Here is a 20,090-nt window from a genome sequence, read left to right as displayed (position 1 = left end):
TGCTGGATAGCTTGCGATTTACAAAATTACTAGGAATCCTGAGTGCTGAATGGTGCAACGATAGTAATTTATTAGATTGCAAGCAATCCAGCAGGAAAAATAGCATCGTCTGCAGCGGGCTTTAGTGCGTACTCAGTGCACACTAGTGCAAGCCAGTGTAAACGCACCCATATGCTGGAACTAGTGCAGTCAGCTATAAAGAACGGACCCATAATTTGTTGTTGGCAACAGTGTGCCGGAAGTCAGGCCCGAGCCGAGCCGCCGTGACGCAATCGTTTTCCTCTTGCCGGACGCCGCTCATCCGTGTTCCTCGCGCTTCTCCATCGATTCACTGTATAGCTGCACGTGGCTGGTCGCCGTTGATTTTTCGTTAGCTCTGTCAGCATGAATGGTATCGTGAGGAGCGCGTTACGTGCTGCGGCCCTCCGCGGCGTGCTGTCGTCTTCGTGCGGCAGCAACAGCGGCGGTCAACCCGCCAGGGCTTTGTGGAATTTTTGCGGCCGCCGGCGGACCACCGAATTCGCGCCTCCCGTGTCCTCGCTCGAGTTACACGATCTCCATGTCCGAAGATGTTACAGCAAATCGCACACCAAAGGTATCAAACCGCCGACCAGGGTGTCCTGTCGGACGGACTTCGCGTTAATCGGTTTTTTTTTCGTAGCCGGAACCGTGGTCGCAGTGCCACGAGTTCCACGTTCGTTCCATTCGCAAACTGAAACTTTGCAACATTTAAATAATATAAAGATTTATATTTAAATAATATTCAAGATTTAATTGTGACTTGAAACGTTCTCTTTTTCCCACTTCCCTTAAGCAGTGATTCTGTGGAATTTTCAAAAGTTAAATCCCATGATTGTAAACTGACGCAATATTTGACAAATTTATTAAATGTGCTTTTTTTACAATTGAACTTGCACTTTTCGTAGGTCCGTTCTTTGTAGCTGAACTAGCTGCGTGGTCCAGAGTTTACCTTTTCCCTTCTGACGCGGAAGGAGAAAGAAATTCTAAACTGTCGCAGTCGGTTCAGTTACAAAGAACAGACGTCGGTCTCCTTTCTTCAAGATTTCAGATTAACTGTATGGAATGTATTACAGCACAGCTACAAAGGAAAGTCCTGAGGTCTTTTTACAGTCACAATCCAAAATAGTTATATTCCAGCTTATAAATTTAAATGTGGATTCAATATTCCTATTCCTAATATTTCTCTTAGTATGCACAGGGACTAATATTCTATTTGTTTATCTTCTATTAATTGTATTTACCGTTTGTTTTATTAGCGGAGAAGGAATTGGTGGAGTTTTTAGCTGAGGAAATAGTAGCCGAGAAGAAAGCGCAGAAATTGAAAATGATACCAACGACGTTGGAGGGCTTCTCGGTGTCCCTCAATGGCGCCGAAGTTAATCTTGAAAAGAAAGACGGCACTGATACGTAAGAAAGTTTTGCCACATTAACACGTTGGATTACTTGGTAGATTCTCGGCGTATTTAGCTTGCGCTATTTATTTCCAGCATCCACATTTCATTCAATGTGAATCATACGGTGGACGCGGACGCTGACGAGGAAGTGAATCCTAATAATGACAATGTAGAAGTCGGGGAAATGAAGAGCAAGCCGACTTTCATGGTAGATATAGTGAGGGGCAATCAGACTCTAGGCTTCACGTGTTCTTTTAACAATCAACCAGGTGCGTCGGGTAGCGATGATAGTTACAGTACGTACACTTGTTATCTTGTTACCTTCTGTTTTAAATTATCGAGTACAGAGAAGGGGATTTCCCTCGCTTTCGTCTTCATAATTATTATTTCCCAGTACTGTGAAATCAGCTCGCCCTTGATAGATGTTATAATTACGTGCTGTAGATGTGAGAGTGCACGACATTACTTTGTCATTGCATTGTTCATATTTATTTCCTCAATTTTAATGTTATTGCAAAACCTAATTCTACTTTTTCGCAGATGACCTCTTCGGCATCGATGAAATCACGCTGTATGAGGGAGAACACAGTGAAAAGGTATACTCCGTAGCTGGCGAGATCATCGACGGTGTAAGTATTCATAATATAACATTCTTATTGCTTTTAACATAATAATTAACAAGAATTAATACAATTACGAATGCTACTAATCAATCTTGTACAGTGATCATTAGTCTTCAAAAATCCGAGTGTCAATACTTTCCTCTAAATAAATTAGTCTGGCTTGTCTGTGTTAAACACAAATTTCAAAGAATTTAAAGGACTCAGAGCTGTGACAGGGTGGCAGTGTCTAAATATTCTATTCTAAGTTTATTGCGAAAAAATATCACCTCGGCCAGGATTTGAACCTGGACCTCACCTCTCGCTAGGCGGGCGTCTCAACCAATTCGACCACCGAGGCACATACCTTTAAATTTATCTCTCTTTACTTCTCTAGAACATCTCTGATACTTAAAAGTTTTGAAGTAAAATCTGATGAAGTCGAAATGCATTTCAATTTGTAAAGATTAAATTATCACCCCAAAGTGTTGAGTACAAAGTTGACCGCGATGGCTACTTTGATTATTGATCTTTGGGAAATTATAAACAGTCTTATTAAACTAACTCATGATCTCTTTTCATGTGTACGTTGAAGTAAGAATGTGACACATTTTATTCTAACTCCTTGGTTATTAATGCTTCTTTAATTCTTAATATTTCTATAATTCCAATCACAGACATAATTTCCTTTCTTGTACACACACGTATACAGGCACACAAAACTTAATTAAGGCTGTATTTTGATGTTCACTGTCAGTGTTGAAAATGTATAGTTAACATACACTGTACACTATAGATTTTTAGTACTGGTAGTGAATATCGGAATGCAGCCTAAGCTTCTTTATTGTATTGAATAAAGCACCGTTTATTTTGCAGTATCTGTATGACCTACTGATGAATTACCTCGAAGAGAAAGGCGTTTCAAATGAATTCGCTGAGAAACTGATGAAATTGAGCACTTGTTACGAGCATACAGCTTATGTCAGCCTACTGGAGGGCTTGTCAAAGTTTACATCTGGAAAGTAATTCTAGGATCTAACATTAAGTTCATCTGCGATTCACAATTCTGTAGATTGTAAGAATTATTAATAAAAGGATGTGCTGACGCATATTTTCATTAATTAATTTTCAAGATATTCAAACGAAAGTTGCCATAGGAAATTAGAGTCGACGATATCATTTAATTAGCTTTATTATGTGAAGATAAAATATAGTTGTCTGTTGAATAAACTTGAACTACTTTAAATTAGAATTGAAATTTTTTATCCTCCAAATTGAAAAAAAATTACTTAATTATTAATAAATTACTTGTATTTTTATATTCCCTCATTCTTACTTATTTTAATATCAAAGTAACACAAAAACAAGGCCTAATGAGAAAGAAAGAAGATACATTCTCACCCGATAAACGCGCAACCTCGCGAAGGAGAGGGAACCGAAGAGAGGAGCAAGAAGACAAGAAAGAGGGGGGGGGGGCAAGGGAGTCAGCGGTGTCGCGATTCGCCGCTGATACGAGTCGCAGCGGGGCGGTAAGCTGGACCGAAATGGACGCAATTGGATGAGGGAAGAGGCCCGTGGACACGGCGATGGCGTAGTCGTCCACGAAGCGGTCGAAGTCCACCGTGACCGTCACCGTCGCCGTCGCGTTCGGCCGCGTGTCTGCGTGAGAATGGCGGGTCGCGACCCGGACAACCTGATGATGAGCGACGACGAGAGCTTCGACTACCTGTTCAAGATCGTGCTGATCGGCGACTGCGGCACGGGCAAAACCTGCGTGGTGCAGCGCTTCAGGTCCGGCACGTTCGTCGAGCGCCACGGCAACACCATCGGCGTCGACTTCACCATGAAGACCGTGCTCATAGACGGCAAGCGGGTCAAGGTGCGCCATACCCCGGGGATATACGTTCGCGTCGATATCCAGCCTCGATCTTAACCTATGCCCCGGTCGTTTCAGCTACGCCGTTCGGCGAGAGAAAAAAAATAAAAGAGGGAAAGGCAGTGAAACGCGAAAGCTAGCGTGAAAATTGATTCTTGATTCACGAAGAATTAACTAACAACGCCCGTGATAACAAATAGAGGTGTATCCTTGAGGGAGTGGGCGCTAAGATGTGTTGCATAATGATTTTTGGACAAGAAAAGTAACCCAGGCGGCCGAATCTGTCAACAGATTTCGTCAAATGCCTGCTACAAATTTTGAAGGCAGAAAGACAGCAGATTGCATACAGAAACTAACATATTCGATAATGTTGCCAGCATGTCGGCAGAAATACAGCAAAATCTGCTCACATAACTGAACAATAGATAGAAATCGAGCAGTGCTTGCTAATATAACTGACGGCAGATTGATGGCAAAAACCTAGTAGAGTCTGCTGACATAACTTGTCGTTAGATTGGTAGCAAACTTTGTCGTTTGCTGACTGGGAATGTGCGAGGACTAGACCAGTATTCAAACCTTTCACTTGTCAGGCAGCTCTCGAGTTTTAATATTCAAAGCATAAACCAATGTAGAAAAATTGCTAAACGACGCAACTGGCGAATTCTAATTAGAAGAATTCATTGCGAAAAATATTACCTCAGCCAGGGTTTGAACCTGGACTTCCCTACACTCTAGGCGAGCGTCTCACCAATTCGACCACTGAGGCCAGGTTCAAACCCTGGCCGAGGTAATAGTTTTCGCAATGAGTTTCTCTAATTATTATTAGAATATATATAGAATTTACCAGTTGCGTCGTTTAGCAATTTCTCTACATTGGTTAATCATGTACTGGCGTCAAATAATTCTTCATGTCAAAGTATAAAGTTGTTAGTTTAAAAAATGTAATAAAAGTAATAATTGTATAAATGTAATACTGTATAGAGATTTTGAGCGTGTAACTTCTATTCACAATTTAATCATCTGTTACGTTTATTTTCAACGATTGATCTAACGTTTGTGTACTAATATCTGATATTTTGTAATTATAAAAAAATTATGTACTACAATAATTGCTTTATATAAACGTTTTGATTTGAATGAACGTAAAATTAGTAAAGTACTCCATGTAAAAAAGTCGAAGATATTTGATTCGAGTCCATATAAAAGTAACACTCTTGCTTTCCGAGGTATTTATAAGAGGACTTTTATTTCATCCAGGTTCGTCGATTTGGAAAAACTGTTTTTATTTTTCAAAGTAATTTCACAAAGTGTTCGAAACTGCGCCAATAAATTTGCTCCTGCTTGAAAAACACTTAATCGTTAGTGATACTCAAATTCATAATAATTATTGATGCTTTCTTATCATTGACAGCTCCAAATATGGGATACTGCAGGGCAGGAAAGATTTCGAACAATAACTCAGAGTTACTATAGATCTGCAAATGGGGTAATTGTAGGTACGTAACTACATCAGCTGTATAACATAGTTTTTCGATTAACAGATATTGTATTATTAATTTAAAGAATAACTTGTAATTTAAGAATTGGTTTAAAATCGTCTTAAAAAGTATCTTATTGTGCAAGTTTGTATATTGTTGGAGTTGTTTCAATTTTCTTTCGATCCGTTTCACAATTATATGTGTTGGGGAAACAGTTGTTCAACATTTTTAAAGCGCTGGATATTGCAATTGTGGAACTGGTTGTCGGACAGCAGAATTACGTGATCCACCAAACTGATGATTGTATTAATTAAAAAGAAATGCCAAGTATATTTTGTAGTATTTTTATGAAAGATTGTTTTGTAAATAATACTAAGCGAAAGAATTAAATATTTATTAAAGAGAACAAAAAGTTAAATTGAAAAAGAAGTGAAATCGAAGTATTGTACATTCCGTGTATTTTTATTAGGTCATTAGTTTAAGAAAAAAAAAGGAAAAGAAATTATAATGTTTTCCTGTCCAGGGATAGAATTGTAGCTTTCGTTCACTTTGTACTTTTTGTCCTGAAAAATTACATCGTTCTAATGAGTGACGCACGATTATTTTAGTTTACGATATCACGAAGCGTTCGACATTCCTGAGCTTACAACGTTGGGTGGAGGAAGTCCGGAGGTACTCATCGTCACATGTGTTACTGGTATTAGTTGGTACGATCATTCTATATACATATTTACATTGTAACAATTATATGTACATTACCGTAGTGATAATACACTGCGTAATTGTTATTCAATTTCTGGACGCTTCTCGCTTCGCAGGTAATAAATGTGACTTGGAAGATTTGCGCGAGGTAAAGGAAGTAGAGGCTGAAGCTTTATGCCAATACCTGCCTGAAGTTTTGCACGTAGTGGAGACCTCAGCCAAAGATAACACAAACATAGATTCCGTCTTTTTCTATTTGGCGTCGGAACTTAAGGTATACCCATTTTTTTTTAGTACACGGAATTTCTTGTATAATTTGAAAAATTGAGAACGCACTGCTATTTGTTTTTAGAGACGACATGATAATCGCCAGATTAGCGCGAGCGAGGATGAAGTGGTGAAGCTCGGCGTCGGTCGAGATTTATCTTCTTGTTCGGGCTGCTCGTTTAAGATATCGTAAATCGTTTGATATTTTTTTCTTCGGTACGCTATTTTCGGATAACCGAAATTTTCTGAGTGTCCAGCGATAAGATAAAAGGCAGTCAACGAACGTGGTATCGCGTGTAATTTCTTCTGTATCCTAAGTCCACCCTTTTGAAGATTTTATTGTTCTTAAGGTGGTAATCGAAGAGTTAGAAATTGATACGCGATGCAAAGGATTTATTTAAAGCATGGTAGTGTATTAACTTTTTACAAAAATCTCACTGCCTTTTAATCTTAGTGTAGTGCGGTACAAATTGATATCTTCAAAATGCGCGAACAATATGTGCCGACGGCGTGATTCTGCAATATCAGTACAGTAGGAAGGTATTTAGGTGCCAAATTCAAGATATTATTTTTCCATCCGTACAGAATGGAACGGCATCCGTTATTCGAATTTCGAGAAATATGAATCTCATGATAAAAGATCTAATCGTTAAGATAGGGTGGCTCATTTCTGTTCCAAAAGTTCACTGTTTTAGGAAGAGGAACATTTGTATATTTTTATACACGATTTAATAAAAACGCACATATGTGTACGTATATATACACACACACATATACACTTATGCATGCGTACATACACGCATTGACACTCCACGAAACTGCAGCGACCTGAAGAGAGTATTCTAGTGCCTTAAAATGTCACACGTTTTCAACTCAAACGCATGGACATCCGCGTAATCAAGTAGTTTACAAAGGATTCGAATTGTGAGTGGTAACTTAATGTTTTTTTTAATTTATTTTATTTATTTGTACGAATGTTGTTACGGCGAATGTGAAGTGTTTGGCCTCGCCAAGCACCCACCTAGAAGCTGTAAATACTAATCCACAATCATGTTCTTAATGTGCATTGTCCACTAAAAGCGAGTGTCTGATTCTTAGTCTTTGTTAAATTTTAAGAACACAATTCAGACAACTGCATTTAGTGTTAAAAGTACAATGGGAATGAGTAGATTTGTAGAGCGCGTTTCATTTAAGCAAACGCATGTTATTTATGAACAAATAGATATAACGAATCTCTATTACTCGTTATATATAAATTGTAATATATTTTTTTATACTTATGTTGCATGTAAGCGTGTATTGTTCTCCAAATATTCGAGTGCGAATTATATTTTTGATAAAAGCATCGATACGTAAACACCTTGTGCATACAGTTAAAATGTGTTCATCGCGAATCAAGATCTTGACAAATTTACAAACGCATCTCGGTGCACTTTTCGAAAACATATATTTCCGAGTGAAAAGTATTAAAAAATAGATATTGGCTGCCATTGCCAGTTTCGTTATTAATGAATAAATCTAATTATATACGACCTATCTGAACTGTACAAAAAAAGGATGTTGTGTGAAACATGAATTTACATGGCACTTTGAATACTGCAACGTGCCGAATATACAAGGTAATACTGTCTCATAAAATTGATCAAATGTTTCGAAATTAAGGCCGGTATTTATTGCCAGATCTTATATTCAAGACTGTCTTGAATTTATCTAAAGATGCTGCATGGAACATTTTATTGGCTATGGAGTGTCTAAAGATGATTTTAAGACGGTCCTGCATATAAGATCTGGCTATGAATGCCGGTCTAATTATTTAGAAGCTTATTGTTAATACATTTTTTATCTACATATACGTATACATGTACAAATATTAACAAAAATTGCTGTTTTATTAACTTCATGTTCTTCTCGTAATGAAAAAACTTGTAAGATTTTTTAAAAATTTGATTGATTTTGCAAGTAACTGTACCATACAAATTAAAAATACTTGTGTACTATATAGGGTGTTAAAAAAGGTTCAGGACTTAAGAGAGCATATAGTACTCGTGTAAATAGATCGAGAAATTAATAATTTCGAAATTATAAACAGCCGGGAGTTTTGAAATGGTTTGCAATTCTGTAGTACGAAAGATGTGTGTAAATGAGAGGTGGACATGTAGAAAATCTTTTATAAACAAGTTAAAAAATCTAGTTTTCTTTTAAATAAAAAAAAGAAAAGAATTCTTTTCTTCTTCTTCTGGAATTTACTTTAACTAAAATAAGGAATTGTTTATAATACCGAAAAGATGAATTTTTCAATTTATGTTTATTGGAATTTTCTTGCTCCATTTCACGAGTACCATCTGCCCTCTTAAAGTCCCTTTTTAAATCCTATATGTATATGTATGTATACATATACATGTAGATAGTTGAAAAACATCTTTCAACTAAAATACGTGGTACGTAGCGTGATGATTTTGTTAGTTAATGACGAGCTCATGTATCGAGTTTCAATATATTTGATTGTTGAGATACCAAACGATAATAAAAATTACTTATTACATATCTCAAGCACGCACATAGAAAACTGTTTCGGCTTTGCGTCAGTATAAATTAAGGTGATTTATATTGAAATAATCTAATGAACACGTTAAAAAATTTATTACAGGAACTGCAAAAAGACTATAATCGCCTTTTCATAGATGAATTTTTGTGACTAGAGTCGATTTGTTTATATAAATATTCATTCATACGTAAGTACTATTACGCGGCTACGCAGTATTGTATAATTATTCAAACAATTGTTTATTTCGTCATGAACAAATGTGCTATACATGGGTAGCATATGTACAATGCAAATAACATTAAAGGTTCACAAAATGCTGGTTGATAATATTTACTTATTTTTATTGCATTATGAAATAACATTGCAGATGTAACAAATATATTAAGAAAAGATGAAGCGAGGTAGTGAAGACAATTCCAGTTGATATAACAAAATTCAAATATGTTACAGACGGTCTAAAACCGACCTTTAATTCACAAAAATTAATTTGAAATTAAATAGGGTATCTGTTGTTAACTTGTACGTTATTTAATTTATTCCTATCGCGCGTATTAAAGCACTTGGATAGACTGTATAAATGTATACAAATTTTCTACACTTAGTTCCTGTCGTATAAAAACAGTCTTACGTACTTAAGGCACTTTTAATGCTATTTCTACATCGATGCAAATATCACCATCATTAAATTCATACAAATATTAACGAGCTATAACAATAATAGTTCAACTCCGGTGAATTATTAGATATATTTGAAAGCATTTGTAATTGACGATGTAAGGAGAAAATGACGTTGCAAAATAGTTGTAATTTATTGTATTAATTAACGCAGAAGCTAGCGGCATAAATAGTTGTTCTATCAAAGTAGTTTCTGTTCTGACTTCGCACAAAATTGCCTGAGATTTTTATTTATACCTGATATACTCGCTATGCAATGTAACGTACAAATCTTTCGTTATTGTTTAAAGAATTACATGATTAATTTGTTGTTGTTATCGTTACATTTCAGAATCATATTCAAAAAAATTACATTTAAAAAACAATATATTAACGTATAACGAAATGAGAAATCATTAAGGAAGACTTATTGCAGGATAAATTCTTGATATGAAAACACCTCGGCCCACATAAAATATTTTGCGTGTCTATGCCCGTGTGTTACTAAATAATTATATATAATTGTTAATAAAAATTTATAATCAAGCAAAACCTCGAACCTTTTATTTTCTATATATATATATGTGTGTGTGTGTGTGTATCTTTATACAATAAAATTAACTATAAATAATTCTAAACCTTGAAGTCTAACATGTTGGCTTCATATTCTCTTGTAAGTCCTCCTATATTTTTCATCCACCTGCGTTAAGTAATATGTGCCCGGGAACATGTTGTCTGTACTACTTTCCGGAGTGAATGGCACAACGTGGCAGTTTCGTTCCCTCGCAGCCAGCACACTGGTGTAGTCCTCCGGCGAGACGCAGTGACGTCCCTCTAATTGCGACTTGACGTAGGAAAGAGCGGTAATAATTTGCGACAGGGCCGAACCCTCTCGCGTGTCCTTAGCTACCGTCAACGAGTACATGCTGGAGCACAAGCCCGAGCCGTAGGAAAATATGCCGATCTTGGTGCCCGCTAACTCGTTTATCGGCTTGGATACAAGTAACGATACTAAACCAGAGTACACTGACGGCGTGTACATGTTTCCAACTTGATTCGCTATCAGCAGACTGGGCTTGGTCTTTTGCTCGAAATCGACTTTGCTCAACTGCATAAAGGCTTTCTCGATCTCCTGGTTGAAGTAAGTGTCCTCGAGCTTGGCGGTGCGGAACTTGACCGCGTCTTTGTAACCGTCGGGGATCTGATTTTTCGGCGCGTTGAGGAAATCGACGAAGGCCAGCCTGGCGAAGGACTTTTGCACGAGCTTACAATATGGCGAGTGGAAGAGCATCGCGTCAAAGTTGGCCAGTGTCACGGGGCTCTCGCCGGGGCTCTTTCTCCTGACCTTCTCGCAATAGAGTTGGTAGCAGCTGTCCAGCGACTTGAGGTAGCAGTGGATGGACAGCTTACCGTCCACGATGGGATACTCGGAGCGCAGATTCGGCTTGTAGAAGTCGTAAGAGTGACTCATGTAGGACGCACGGAGGCCGCGGTCAAATACAAGGGGCGCGTCTGGGCCCACCAGGATGGCGATCGCGCCCGCGCCGCCGGTGGGCCTGGCGCTACCCGTGGAATACACCGCGTTATCGGCCGCAACGACCAAGGCGAATCTGCCGTCCCAGGCGCTGCTCTCCACCCACCCAATGGAGTTGAAGAGCGCGGCGGTGCCGCCGTAGCACGCATTGGTGGTATCCGCACCCTCGATGTCGGTGCAGCCGTGCGGCTCGAACAGCTGCATCAGCAGGGTTTTCACGGACTTGCTCTTATCGAGAATGGTCTCGGTGCCGACCTCCAGTCTACCGATGTCCCGCGGCTTGATATTGTAGCGCTCCAGCAGCCGGTGCGTGACGGTCAGGCACAACGAGTTTATGTCCTCGCGGTCATTGCAGAAGCCCATTCGCGACTGGCCCAGGCCTATCGTGTACTTGCCAGCCGACACGCCGTCGTGTACCTCCAGCTCCTTCTGGTCCACGTACTGCGCCGGGAAGTAGACTTCCAGGGCCCGGATACCGACGTCCTTCGGCCACATTTTGGCGAGTCGTGCAGCGAGCGTGTTCTCGTAAAGCCGATGGCGCTTTCTCTGTCTTTTGCTTTACGCAGCAGGGTCAGACGCGACCACCCTGGCGACGGTTGTGCCTGTTGATTGATTCTGATTAATCGCTGCGCTTTTCTCGCGCGACGCGCGAGTACCTGACCCTATTGAACTCACCACAATACGGGCAGCCGCGCACGCGACGTGCGTACCGCGATATCGCTGGCAAGCGTAAAGACTTCCGTGTTACGTTCGCCGACAATGATAGCGATCGACAATAACAATGACAAATCGTTCGACACAAACCGAGACGGGTCGCTGGGACAAACATACATGTACACATACACACCCGCTTACTCGGCGCTCGTCCCCGCCGAATTCAGGTTAGAAGTGAAACTCCGCTCGGCTCGGTGAAAATCCCGGTCGTCGCGTCGCTTTCGATTGCGTGCTTCGCAGCCTTGCGCGACGCACCTACGTTCCGTTAGTCGGCCGGTCAGCGGTACGCTCGCTCGCTCGCCCGTTCGATTCGTCTGCTGCGCTTCACGTGGTCGCACGCAACGTCGGCGAAGACGGCGCACACAGCTGAGCTCTCGCGAGCGAATGCGCACGCGGCGTTCGCGCGCGCGATATTATAATCGCGCCGCCGCTCGCCGCGGCGACGGAGGGCAGGGAGACAAAGGTTCTCTAGCGACGCTGATGGCGAAACTCGCGAACCGATGGTGGATCGCGGAATCCTGCGTTGCGAGCGATCTTTATCTTTTTATATTTTTATCCTTTGACTTTATATCTAAATTATATTTTATACTCTATTTATTTTATACACTGAAGATGGCCTAGAGAAAGGCCGAAACGTTTGTATTTTTATGTTTTAGATATATGAGAATTTTATAATTGTGACACCAACATCTTGTCGAGGCTCTTAGCCCTTTTATTCATTGATTGTTATTCGTCGGAGCCGTATTCTATTATTTGTTTTCTGTGCCTGCACTGGATCAACTAGGGCGGTAAGCTAGAACGTGGCAAAAATATGCTTGTCGCATCCCACATAGCACAAATGACTGTTTGCCGGCTGATAGTCGACACTTTTTAGTCACCTTGAAGTCAACTTTTGAAGTGGACATTTAGTCTACTATAATCTATAAGATGGTTTATTATCGACTTTAACTATAGACTGAAAGTCGACCTAAAGTCGACATTTTCAGGAAGTTTAAAGTCACCTTTCGGTAAAGCGAAAAATTAACTAAAAAATATTTTTTCGTCTTACCGAAAGACATAAAAATCTTTTCGTCATCTTTTTTCTTATTTTTTTCGGCAAAGTGCAAAAATGCGTAAAAAAAATATTTTTTTGGCCAATCTTTCTGGTCAATATGTCGAACCGATATATAGCGAATCGACGACTTACTTTCCGCGTGTAGCGCGATATTTCACGACAATCGTATTTGGACATAAGACGAGTCATATTTTTCGCGTGGCTACCGAATTAATACGATTTACATAATGTGTCGATTAATACAAGTTAATCAAGGAAACCTGTCAAATTTGTCAAAAAAATAAAAGCATAATTAAATAATATAATATATACTCTGGTTTATTGTCTGTTTTTTATTAAAACATATGCTCATTATAATTATTATTTAAGTTTAATTGGAGCATTTTCAAAGACTTGATGAATATTTTAATACAATTTTAATACAAATTTAATATAAAAACTTTAATCAATCAGGTTTTCAAGATGTCACTATTAAACATTTAGTAGTTAATATAAATAACGTAAAATTGACTAAAAGTTGACTTCTAATTGCCATAAAGTAGACTTCTGATCGCCATAAAGTAGACTTCTAATCATCATAAAGTCGACTTTTAATTGCCATAAAGTCTACTTCTAAGTCGACTTTTGGCTGACTGACAGCCGACTATAGTCATTTGTCATTTGTCGACTATTAGTTGACTATAAGTTGACATTCAGCTTGACTTTGAAGTCGATTTTAAACTTCTGCTGCCGACTGACAGTCAACTAATAGTCGACTTGGTGCTGTTTCGGACTCTAATTTATTGCACCAGTTCGCCAGTGTAGGAAACAGGAAACAAACCTCACACACAGAAAAATATATACTACCTGCAAGTAAATATTATTTGTGTTCCAAGTATTTGATAAGTTTATATATCCGCAAATCTATCATAATGTCGTCGCTGTTATATTTACTCAAAACATATTCTGGTTCTTAGTAAGTCTAGTACTTGAAACAAGAATACATAGAATTATTTGAAGCAAAACAATTTTGTTTCTTCTGATTTTATTAAAAGAAACATACGGAATTCTTCAATAATTTTTATAATTTTCTTCAAAGAAGAATAAGTTCTTTTTTTTTAGTATAAGATGGTAAGCTTTTCTAAGACTAGTAACAAGTATCTTAAAACTATTAAATTAAGAAAGTATTCTTTGTTGAAGCAAACTATTACTTAAACGGAATAAAATAAACTGAGTAATTACTTTTCTTGACTGTACAATAATATTTTTCTGTGTGCACGATAGTCAAACGGGGCCGTTACGACAGCGGACAATTTTACGCGGAGAATTTTCGCAAGTTTGTGCGATCGTAATGGCTCTTGCGGACTGCCAGGTATATCCTGTGTAACTTTTAATGACAGTCGTTATCGTTGTGTTGTCGTTGCGCAGCTCTCCTACCGTGCAACGATGTCCTGCCTGGAGCGATCGAGGAATATTTTGTAGAAAAATGGTTTCTCCTATCAACCTCTTCCGATCTTTCAACCCGAATTCGGAAACACTCGCAACTTTAATACTTAAGGTACCGATTATTCAGTATTATTCAGTAAAATAAGATAAGATAACTATTTAAGACTTTTTCGAAAACAACAGGACGGAACTACCCGGATAGCACGAGACACTCCTGTGAACATTTTAAGAATATTCTTCAAGAATACTTCGCAATATTCCATAGACCATTCTTATATATTTATCTCTAATTTATCGTAATTAATTGTCGCCGTATATGTTTGTAGATCTTTTGCTGTAACAATTGATAGGTGTAACGTAAGATATACTTGAAAAGGACTAGTCCCATGCAGCACCAAAGCTTTCAGAAACATTTCAGAAAACATTGTTGCAATGTTGCAATGTTTCTGAAATGTTTCTGAAAGCTTCGGTGCTGTATGGGGCATTACTGGTCGAAACGTTGTAATTTTATTTTATTAAAATGAAAGATTTGCCAGCCTATGTCGTTTGAATTCTTAATTGTATTATATTTCACTACACTGATAAGAAAAATATCTTAATCCAAAAAATGCTGATGCTGCGTTTTGCAAATTTAAAATTTGAACCTTTAAAATAAAAAAAAAGTCCAGATGTTGAGGAAGCAATGTGCAAATTTCCAATTTGCACCTTTAAAATTTAAAAAAATTGAATAGACAACTTGTTTAAATTGTTGATGGTTGAAGGAAAACTGTGTGAAAAAAGCACTTGAAGTTTGCTGTGAAAATTATAAAACATAATTACTTTGTTTGCAGTCATAAGCAATGTCAATATACAGTGCGAGGCATTTAACTTGCACACTTTGAAAAATTTGTAATTTATATGTTGTGCACATTTTTTTTATAAGTACAGACGCTTAAAACATTTAAAGGTTAACTTTGTTTTTTTAAAGGAACATCTCATTTCCATCGTATTATCTTTTTTTACAAATTAATTTGAATATTTTTGTTTAAAATATTTTTATCTGCTTCATAGTTTTGAGATATCCAAGAAAACGAAAAGTAATAAGGAATATATTACCGTACAGAGTGTTAAAAGTGGTAAAAAATTTCAAGGTCAACTTCGTCTTTTTAAATAGAACATCTCATTTTCACCGTATTATTTTTTTACTAATTAACTTGAATATTTTTTGTTTAAAATACTTTTTATTTGCTTCATATTTTTGAGATATTCAGAAAAACAAAAAGTAACATGGAATATATAGCTGTGCAGAGTGGTTCACAAAGTTGTTCATAATATTTCAAAAATGTTACTGTAACATTGTTCGAACTATATTGGAAACGATTCTTATGGAAACTGGATGAAACTTTGAAAATAAATAATTTATGTAATGCTAATCGCAATGGGCAAGATTACAGCACAATGGACTGTGCAACGTACCGCTCAGCAGCTATAAGCGTTCAAAAGTCAAAATAACACGTTATTTCAACACTACAGTGTTCAACAAAAAAGTACAAGAACGAGGATAATCGTTTTTGTGGACACTAAATATAATCACGTTTACTAAATTGCTCTATCACGTCACAATTTTGAAAAACTTGCGGTTAAATTTGCAAAAAAGGATTATTATTTTTATGTACTTTGATATATTATAACTACAATATGTGATTTCTTGGGAAAGTTTTATTGAAATCAAAATGAAGTATGTTGTTAAAACTTTATTTAGGCCCTCGAAAAGAACTTATTGTGTCGTTTGTGATTAATAATTACCATACAATCTATTATGTAAAATTTGTGACTTATACAGATCATAGATATTTCTTAATTGAAACAGGCAAAACAACCAGCTTGTAAAATGTTAAAAACAGATAAAAGAAAGTCGAAGGTTAAAAACGAGTAATATTTAATAGGTAATTACAAACATTATTCAATAATTTATTATTATACATGTATGTACGTAGATACAGCAGTAATGTGTGTACGTTTCTTACTAACAATAAGCCTTCGGCACATTAATCGATTAATAAATAAAACAAGAAAGCTAATTATGAAGGATTTGTCGACCACTTATAAACAATCAATTAATATGATAATTGAAATATTAAAAGAAGGTGATTCTAAATATTATAAAATTAATGAGAGGTCAAAATAACAAAATATACATATGTAAAATACATGCATGATAACTATCCATTTATAAAACACTTAGGCATAGAGTGTTAATAGTAATTAAGTTTAAATTTGAAATAAAACTATTTTACAAAATAACGGATATTGAAGAGAGACTTTGAGAAATGAGGAAAAACATTTTTCAACTGTTGCATTGCTCAAGAGAGTCGGCTTCCTGATTTAAAACGTGTAGCTTTTAAGTGTTAGTTTTTAAAATCTCACATCATTTAAAATAATCTCTGTCATTATCTGCATAAATTACTCGACTCAAGGGGCTCACATGCAGGAACACGTTTAAATTTAAATGTCGTTTGAATACGTGTGTATTCATATATGCATGCGTGTAACTTATTCTTGGTGTTATCCAGGATCATCAGTTTCTTCAAAACGTAACAGTATCAAAATGGGTCATAGAAAAATACTTAAAATGTGAATTTTTTTAGGAAATAAGTGTACTTAAAAATCTCATACGTTTCTGCACTAGGAAACCGACTCTCCTGAGTAATGCATTAGTTAAAAAAAAATTGATGAATATTTACCTTTACACAGCCCGTCCCAAATTTCTTCCAATCAACTTTGACTCCTAAGGTCTGGTTTTTTTATTTTCTGGTTAACTGTTACCTGGAGGTTAGTCGATTCTCTGTCATTTCTTAAGATACTAACATAGAAAAAGATAGAGAGTCGACTAACTTCTGGCTAACAGTTAACCAGAAAATGAAACACCGGGCTTAAGAAAGTTAAGGCCATTGACTTTTCCCGTCGCTCATTGATTATTAAAAAGTTATCAACAAAACAGGTATGAATAAAATTAATACAGGTTTCGTTGACACCGTGTAAGTAAATCTTGCCTCGCGTGGCAAACCCGCGTAGAACCATACGAACAATGGAAGTAGTTTGGCCCCGAAAGCGGGATTCGCTATGGAGTGGATCTCACCTCGTGTGGAAAGTCACAAGCCCATGTGGAATCGTACAAATAATACCACAACAAATATATCTGCATGCAGAAATGAAAGAAATTAAGATTGTTTTCAATACATGTAATTCTTTATAACTTTTTGATATACAATGAACGAGGGGAAAGGTCATAACTATACGCATCCATCAAAGACACGCACTACCACACATACACTTTTCTCTCATTGATCTGCCCAGAACAATACTGGGACACGCAGAAGAGATCGACGCAAAAAGAAACAAATAACGGAGTGGACCTACCAGTTATACTATGGTACAACTGTCGACTATCAACGCGAGTTCCGATTGGCTTCCCAGTCAGAAATTACTCACCGATCGAAACGCTGTCGAATCGACGTCGATCGACGAGTTATTTCTGGCTGGGTTCCGCTTTTCTGCTTTTCTATCAAGGTGAGAATCCAGTTGGAAATCATTTGGGGCAGAAAAGTAAATATTTACCAAAATTTTTTTCCTATTTCTCAAAGTCCATCTTCAACATTTATTAGTCTGTAAAATATTTTTTATAACTCAGTTTTGTTTTTGGTTGTTAAGACGAATTTGTTTAATCCTTACTTTGAGCTCTGTTCGATCTCAATATGATAATTTTTTTGCTGAGTTATTGCTATTAAAAAATGTCAAAAAATTATACCAAAGTTTCGCTGATCTGTTCTTTGTGGGTGAGTGTATACATATATGAACAGAGAACGAAAACATTATACATATAGGCATATTTTATAATGTTACAGTTGCTGGCGCGAATTATCCCCAACAGCACACGATATCCTATGGATGTCCTGGGAACATTCTTAGGACATAAGGACGTCCAGAAGATGTCTTTAAAACGTCTTCAGGAGATCTGTGCTGTCTGGGATATGTTGCAAAAAATGTTTTACAAAAGGACGACTTTCGGACATCTTTTCAGAAAGTCTTGAAGATATTTTTAAGATGTTTCTTGGTAAATGTCATGATAATTTTTAAGACATCTTTTAGGCATGTTGTTTAGATCGGTCCCGTTCCTGCGATAGATTAGATTAGTCACGGGGTTGCGGGCCACGGGATTGCGACGAAATAATATACGACAAAGTCGCCGTATATATTATTTCAAGCCCCCGCCGAGAACAATGCCGTGTATGACGCAAAATGTTGTTCGCGATATGTTGATTTCTTTCTTTTCATAACGCGATTCTTGGGACCGGGGAATATTTGCGACGAGTAAAAATATTTTGCCCGTACACGCGCGCGACCATCAGGAAGTGACCGTGAACGTTGGCTCTCGGCAATGTAAAAACCGCGTCTCGGGTGATGCAATTCCCAGTGGCGAAAGAAACTGTGCTTTTAACGACGAACTTGCGGCTCTTTTTTCCTTTTTTCTCGACGATCTTTCTCCCATAACTGTTCTATTTCCTATAATAAGTAGGGGGGGATGGAAGCATGCAAAGGAAGCATTTTAACGTGCGTTAAACTGCTTTTGCTTTTATCATCTCGCCGATACAACCGTGTATATCGCGCAGGATAAAAGTTACTTGTGACGTCCAAGTGGTAATTCATTCATAAATGCGTGATTATTAATTCGACGTGTCTGGCTACGCTGGGGTATTTTTCTCCCCCCATTTCCTAAAATTCAAGCAGTTCCAAGTTCGCGCATTTCTCTAGTTTGTTTCTCGCTAGCAAACTTTCTTTAGTATCGTCTTTCTTCTTCCTCTCTCGGACCGACAACTGATTGTATGCCTATCACGTTTTAAGAAAGTATTACGCACGGCTACGAGGAGCGAAGTATTAAATCGTATTTAATGGTGAATTGCGCGTAACAGAAGGTAGAGTGCTATTAGGCGTATATGAATGTATAAATGAACAATAATACATATGCAAACGAAAACATATTCGCCCGCTGTATAATCTTCTTTATCACGATAAGCGAATCCAACTCTTGACAACAAGTTCGTAAAATCTACGGAAAAAACATCTACGAGAAGCCAAGTATATTCAGAGAATTTCAAGTGCAAATCAAGGGTTAAGACAAATATCTAATTTCGCCTGAAGTCTATTGTCATTCATATTTGGCTTCTCGTAGCTTTTCTTTTGTGTAGATTGTCAGTATCAGAAGTACAGAATTGCTCGAAGCATATTTCTAATTACACGATCTCTCTCACCCTCGATGATCGATCCAATCTCGTTCTCTTCGTTCATGCGAAACAATGAGAAATCAATAATTTAATGCTAACAAAACAGATGTTAATACATAACATTTTTCGAGGTTTAAATCTTTCTTGTAAATTTCCGACTTCACTTCCTAGTATAAAAGCAACTTCGAGAAAAATTAATTTATGAAAGTGAAAGCAAAGGTTTCGTTTTTTCTTTTTAAATAATTCCAGGGAGATTGTTATGATTTTGTCTTCACAGTCATAACAGTTCAAAGATCGACAATTTTTCAGCAGACCTTTAATTTTGCTGTTGAGCGCAGATACGATCGAGCTTATTGGAATTTTATAAAGGAGTCAACCTTCGTCGCTTTGATCTCAGATAATTTCACTTGAAATTTTGATATTAAATTAAAATCTCTACCTTATCGAGGTTTTAATCGATTTTCAGAATATTCATTGTATTCATATCCGTTCGGATCTAATATAGAAAGGCAACGTCTGAAAAGGTCCATCTGGCTCTCTGTGTTTGTGATTTTGCGGTGTGCAAT

General features: G+C 37.4%; 3 protein-coding genes and 1 long non-coding RNA gene across 7 annotated transcripts; 3 read left to right on the top strand and 1 right to left on the bottom strand.

Annotated features, from left to right (window-relative positions):
* The first annotated feature begins 231 nt into the window (after positions 1-231).
* On the top strand, positions 232-3,260 carry LOC105565804 (complement component 1 Q subcomponent-binding protein, mitochondrial). 2 transcript variants are annotated; one of them, XM_012019300.1, is made up of 5 exons: positions 232-595; positions 1,278-1,428; positions 1,509-1,711; positions 1,956-2,044; positions 2,891-3,260. In XM_012019300.1, the coding sequence occupies exons 1-5, from the start codon at positions 385-387 to the stop codon at positions 3,038-3,040; spliced, it is 804 nt and encodes a 267-aa protein (XP_011874690.1). In that variant the 5' UTR covers positions 232-384; the 3' UTR covers positions 3,041-3,260. The 2 variants fall into 2 exon arrangements, with proteins under 2 accessions (XP_011874690.1, XP_011874692.1); XM_012019302.1 differs by having other exon boundaries at positions 235-595; positions 1,509-1,684.
* A 244-nt stretch (positions 3,261-3,504) lies between these two features.
* LOC105565803 (putative Rab-43-like protein ENSP00000330714) lies at positions 3,505-9,211 on the top strand. Its single transcript, XM_012019299.1, has 5 exons — positions 3,505-3,893; positions 5,302-5,386; positions 5,977-6,075; positions 6,187-6,344; positions 6,423-9,211. Exons 1-5 carry the CDS (start codon positions 3,573-3,575, stop codon positions 6,528-6,530), a joined length of 771 nt encoding a protein of 256 aa, XP_011874689.1. The 5' UTR covers positions 3,505-3,572; the 3' UTR covers positions 6,531-9,211.
* Positions 9,212-10,094: 883 nt separating this feature from the next.
* On the bottom strand, positions 10,095-12,193 carry LOC105565801 (hydroxymethylglutaryl-CoA synthase 1). Of its 3 annotated transcripts, none has more exons than XM_012019297.1 (2): positions 11,746-12,193; positions 10,095-11,672 (listed from the first exon to the last, which is right to left on the bottom strand). In XM_012019297.1, exon 2 carries the CDS (start codon positions 11,563-11,565, stop codon positions 10,198-10,200), a length of 1,368 nt encoding a protein of 455 aa, XP_011874687.1. In that variant the 5' UTR covers positions 11,566-11,672; positions 11,746-12,193; the 3' UTR covers positions 10,095-10,197. The 3 variants fall into 3 exon arrangements, with proteins under 3 accessions (XP_011874687.1, XP_011874686.1, XP_011874688.1); XM_012019296.1 differs by having other exon boundaries at positions 11,918-12,193; XM_012019298.1 differs by having other exon boundaries at positions 11,926-12,193.
* A 1,366-nt stretch (positions 12,194-13,559) lies between these two features.
* LOC105565800 lies at positions 13,560-14,618 on the top strand. The gene is made up of 3 exons (XR_001009225.1): positions 13,560-13,690; positions 14,246-14,375; positions 14,447-14,618. It is a non-coding gene; the product is annotated as an uncharacterized LOC105565800 (long non-coding RNA).
* Positions 14,619-20,090: the final 5,472 nt, after the last annotated feature.

Source organism: Vollenhovia emeryi, unplaced genomic scaffold (genome assembly GCF_000949405.1).
Source record: "Vollenhovia emeryi isolate VEMERY1.0 unplaced genomic scaffold, V.emery_V1.0 DF939149.1, whole genome shotgun sequence".
NCBI classification, from domain to species: domain Eukaryota; kingdom Metazoa; phylum Arthropoda; class Insecta; order Hymenoptera; family Formicidae; genus Vollenhovia; species Vollenhovia emeryi.
The sequence above is the reverse complement of the archived record's forward strand: the minus strand, read 5'-3'. Positions and strand labels throughout refer to the sequence as shown.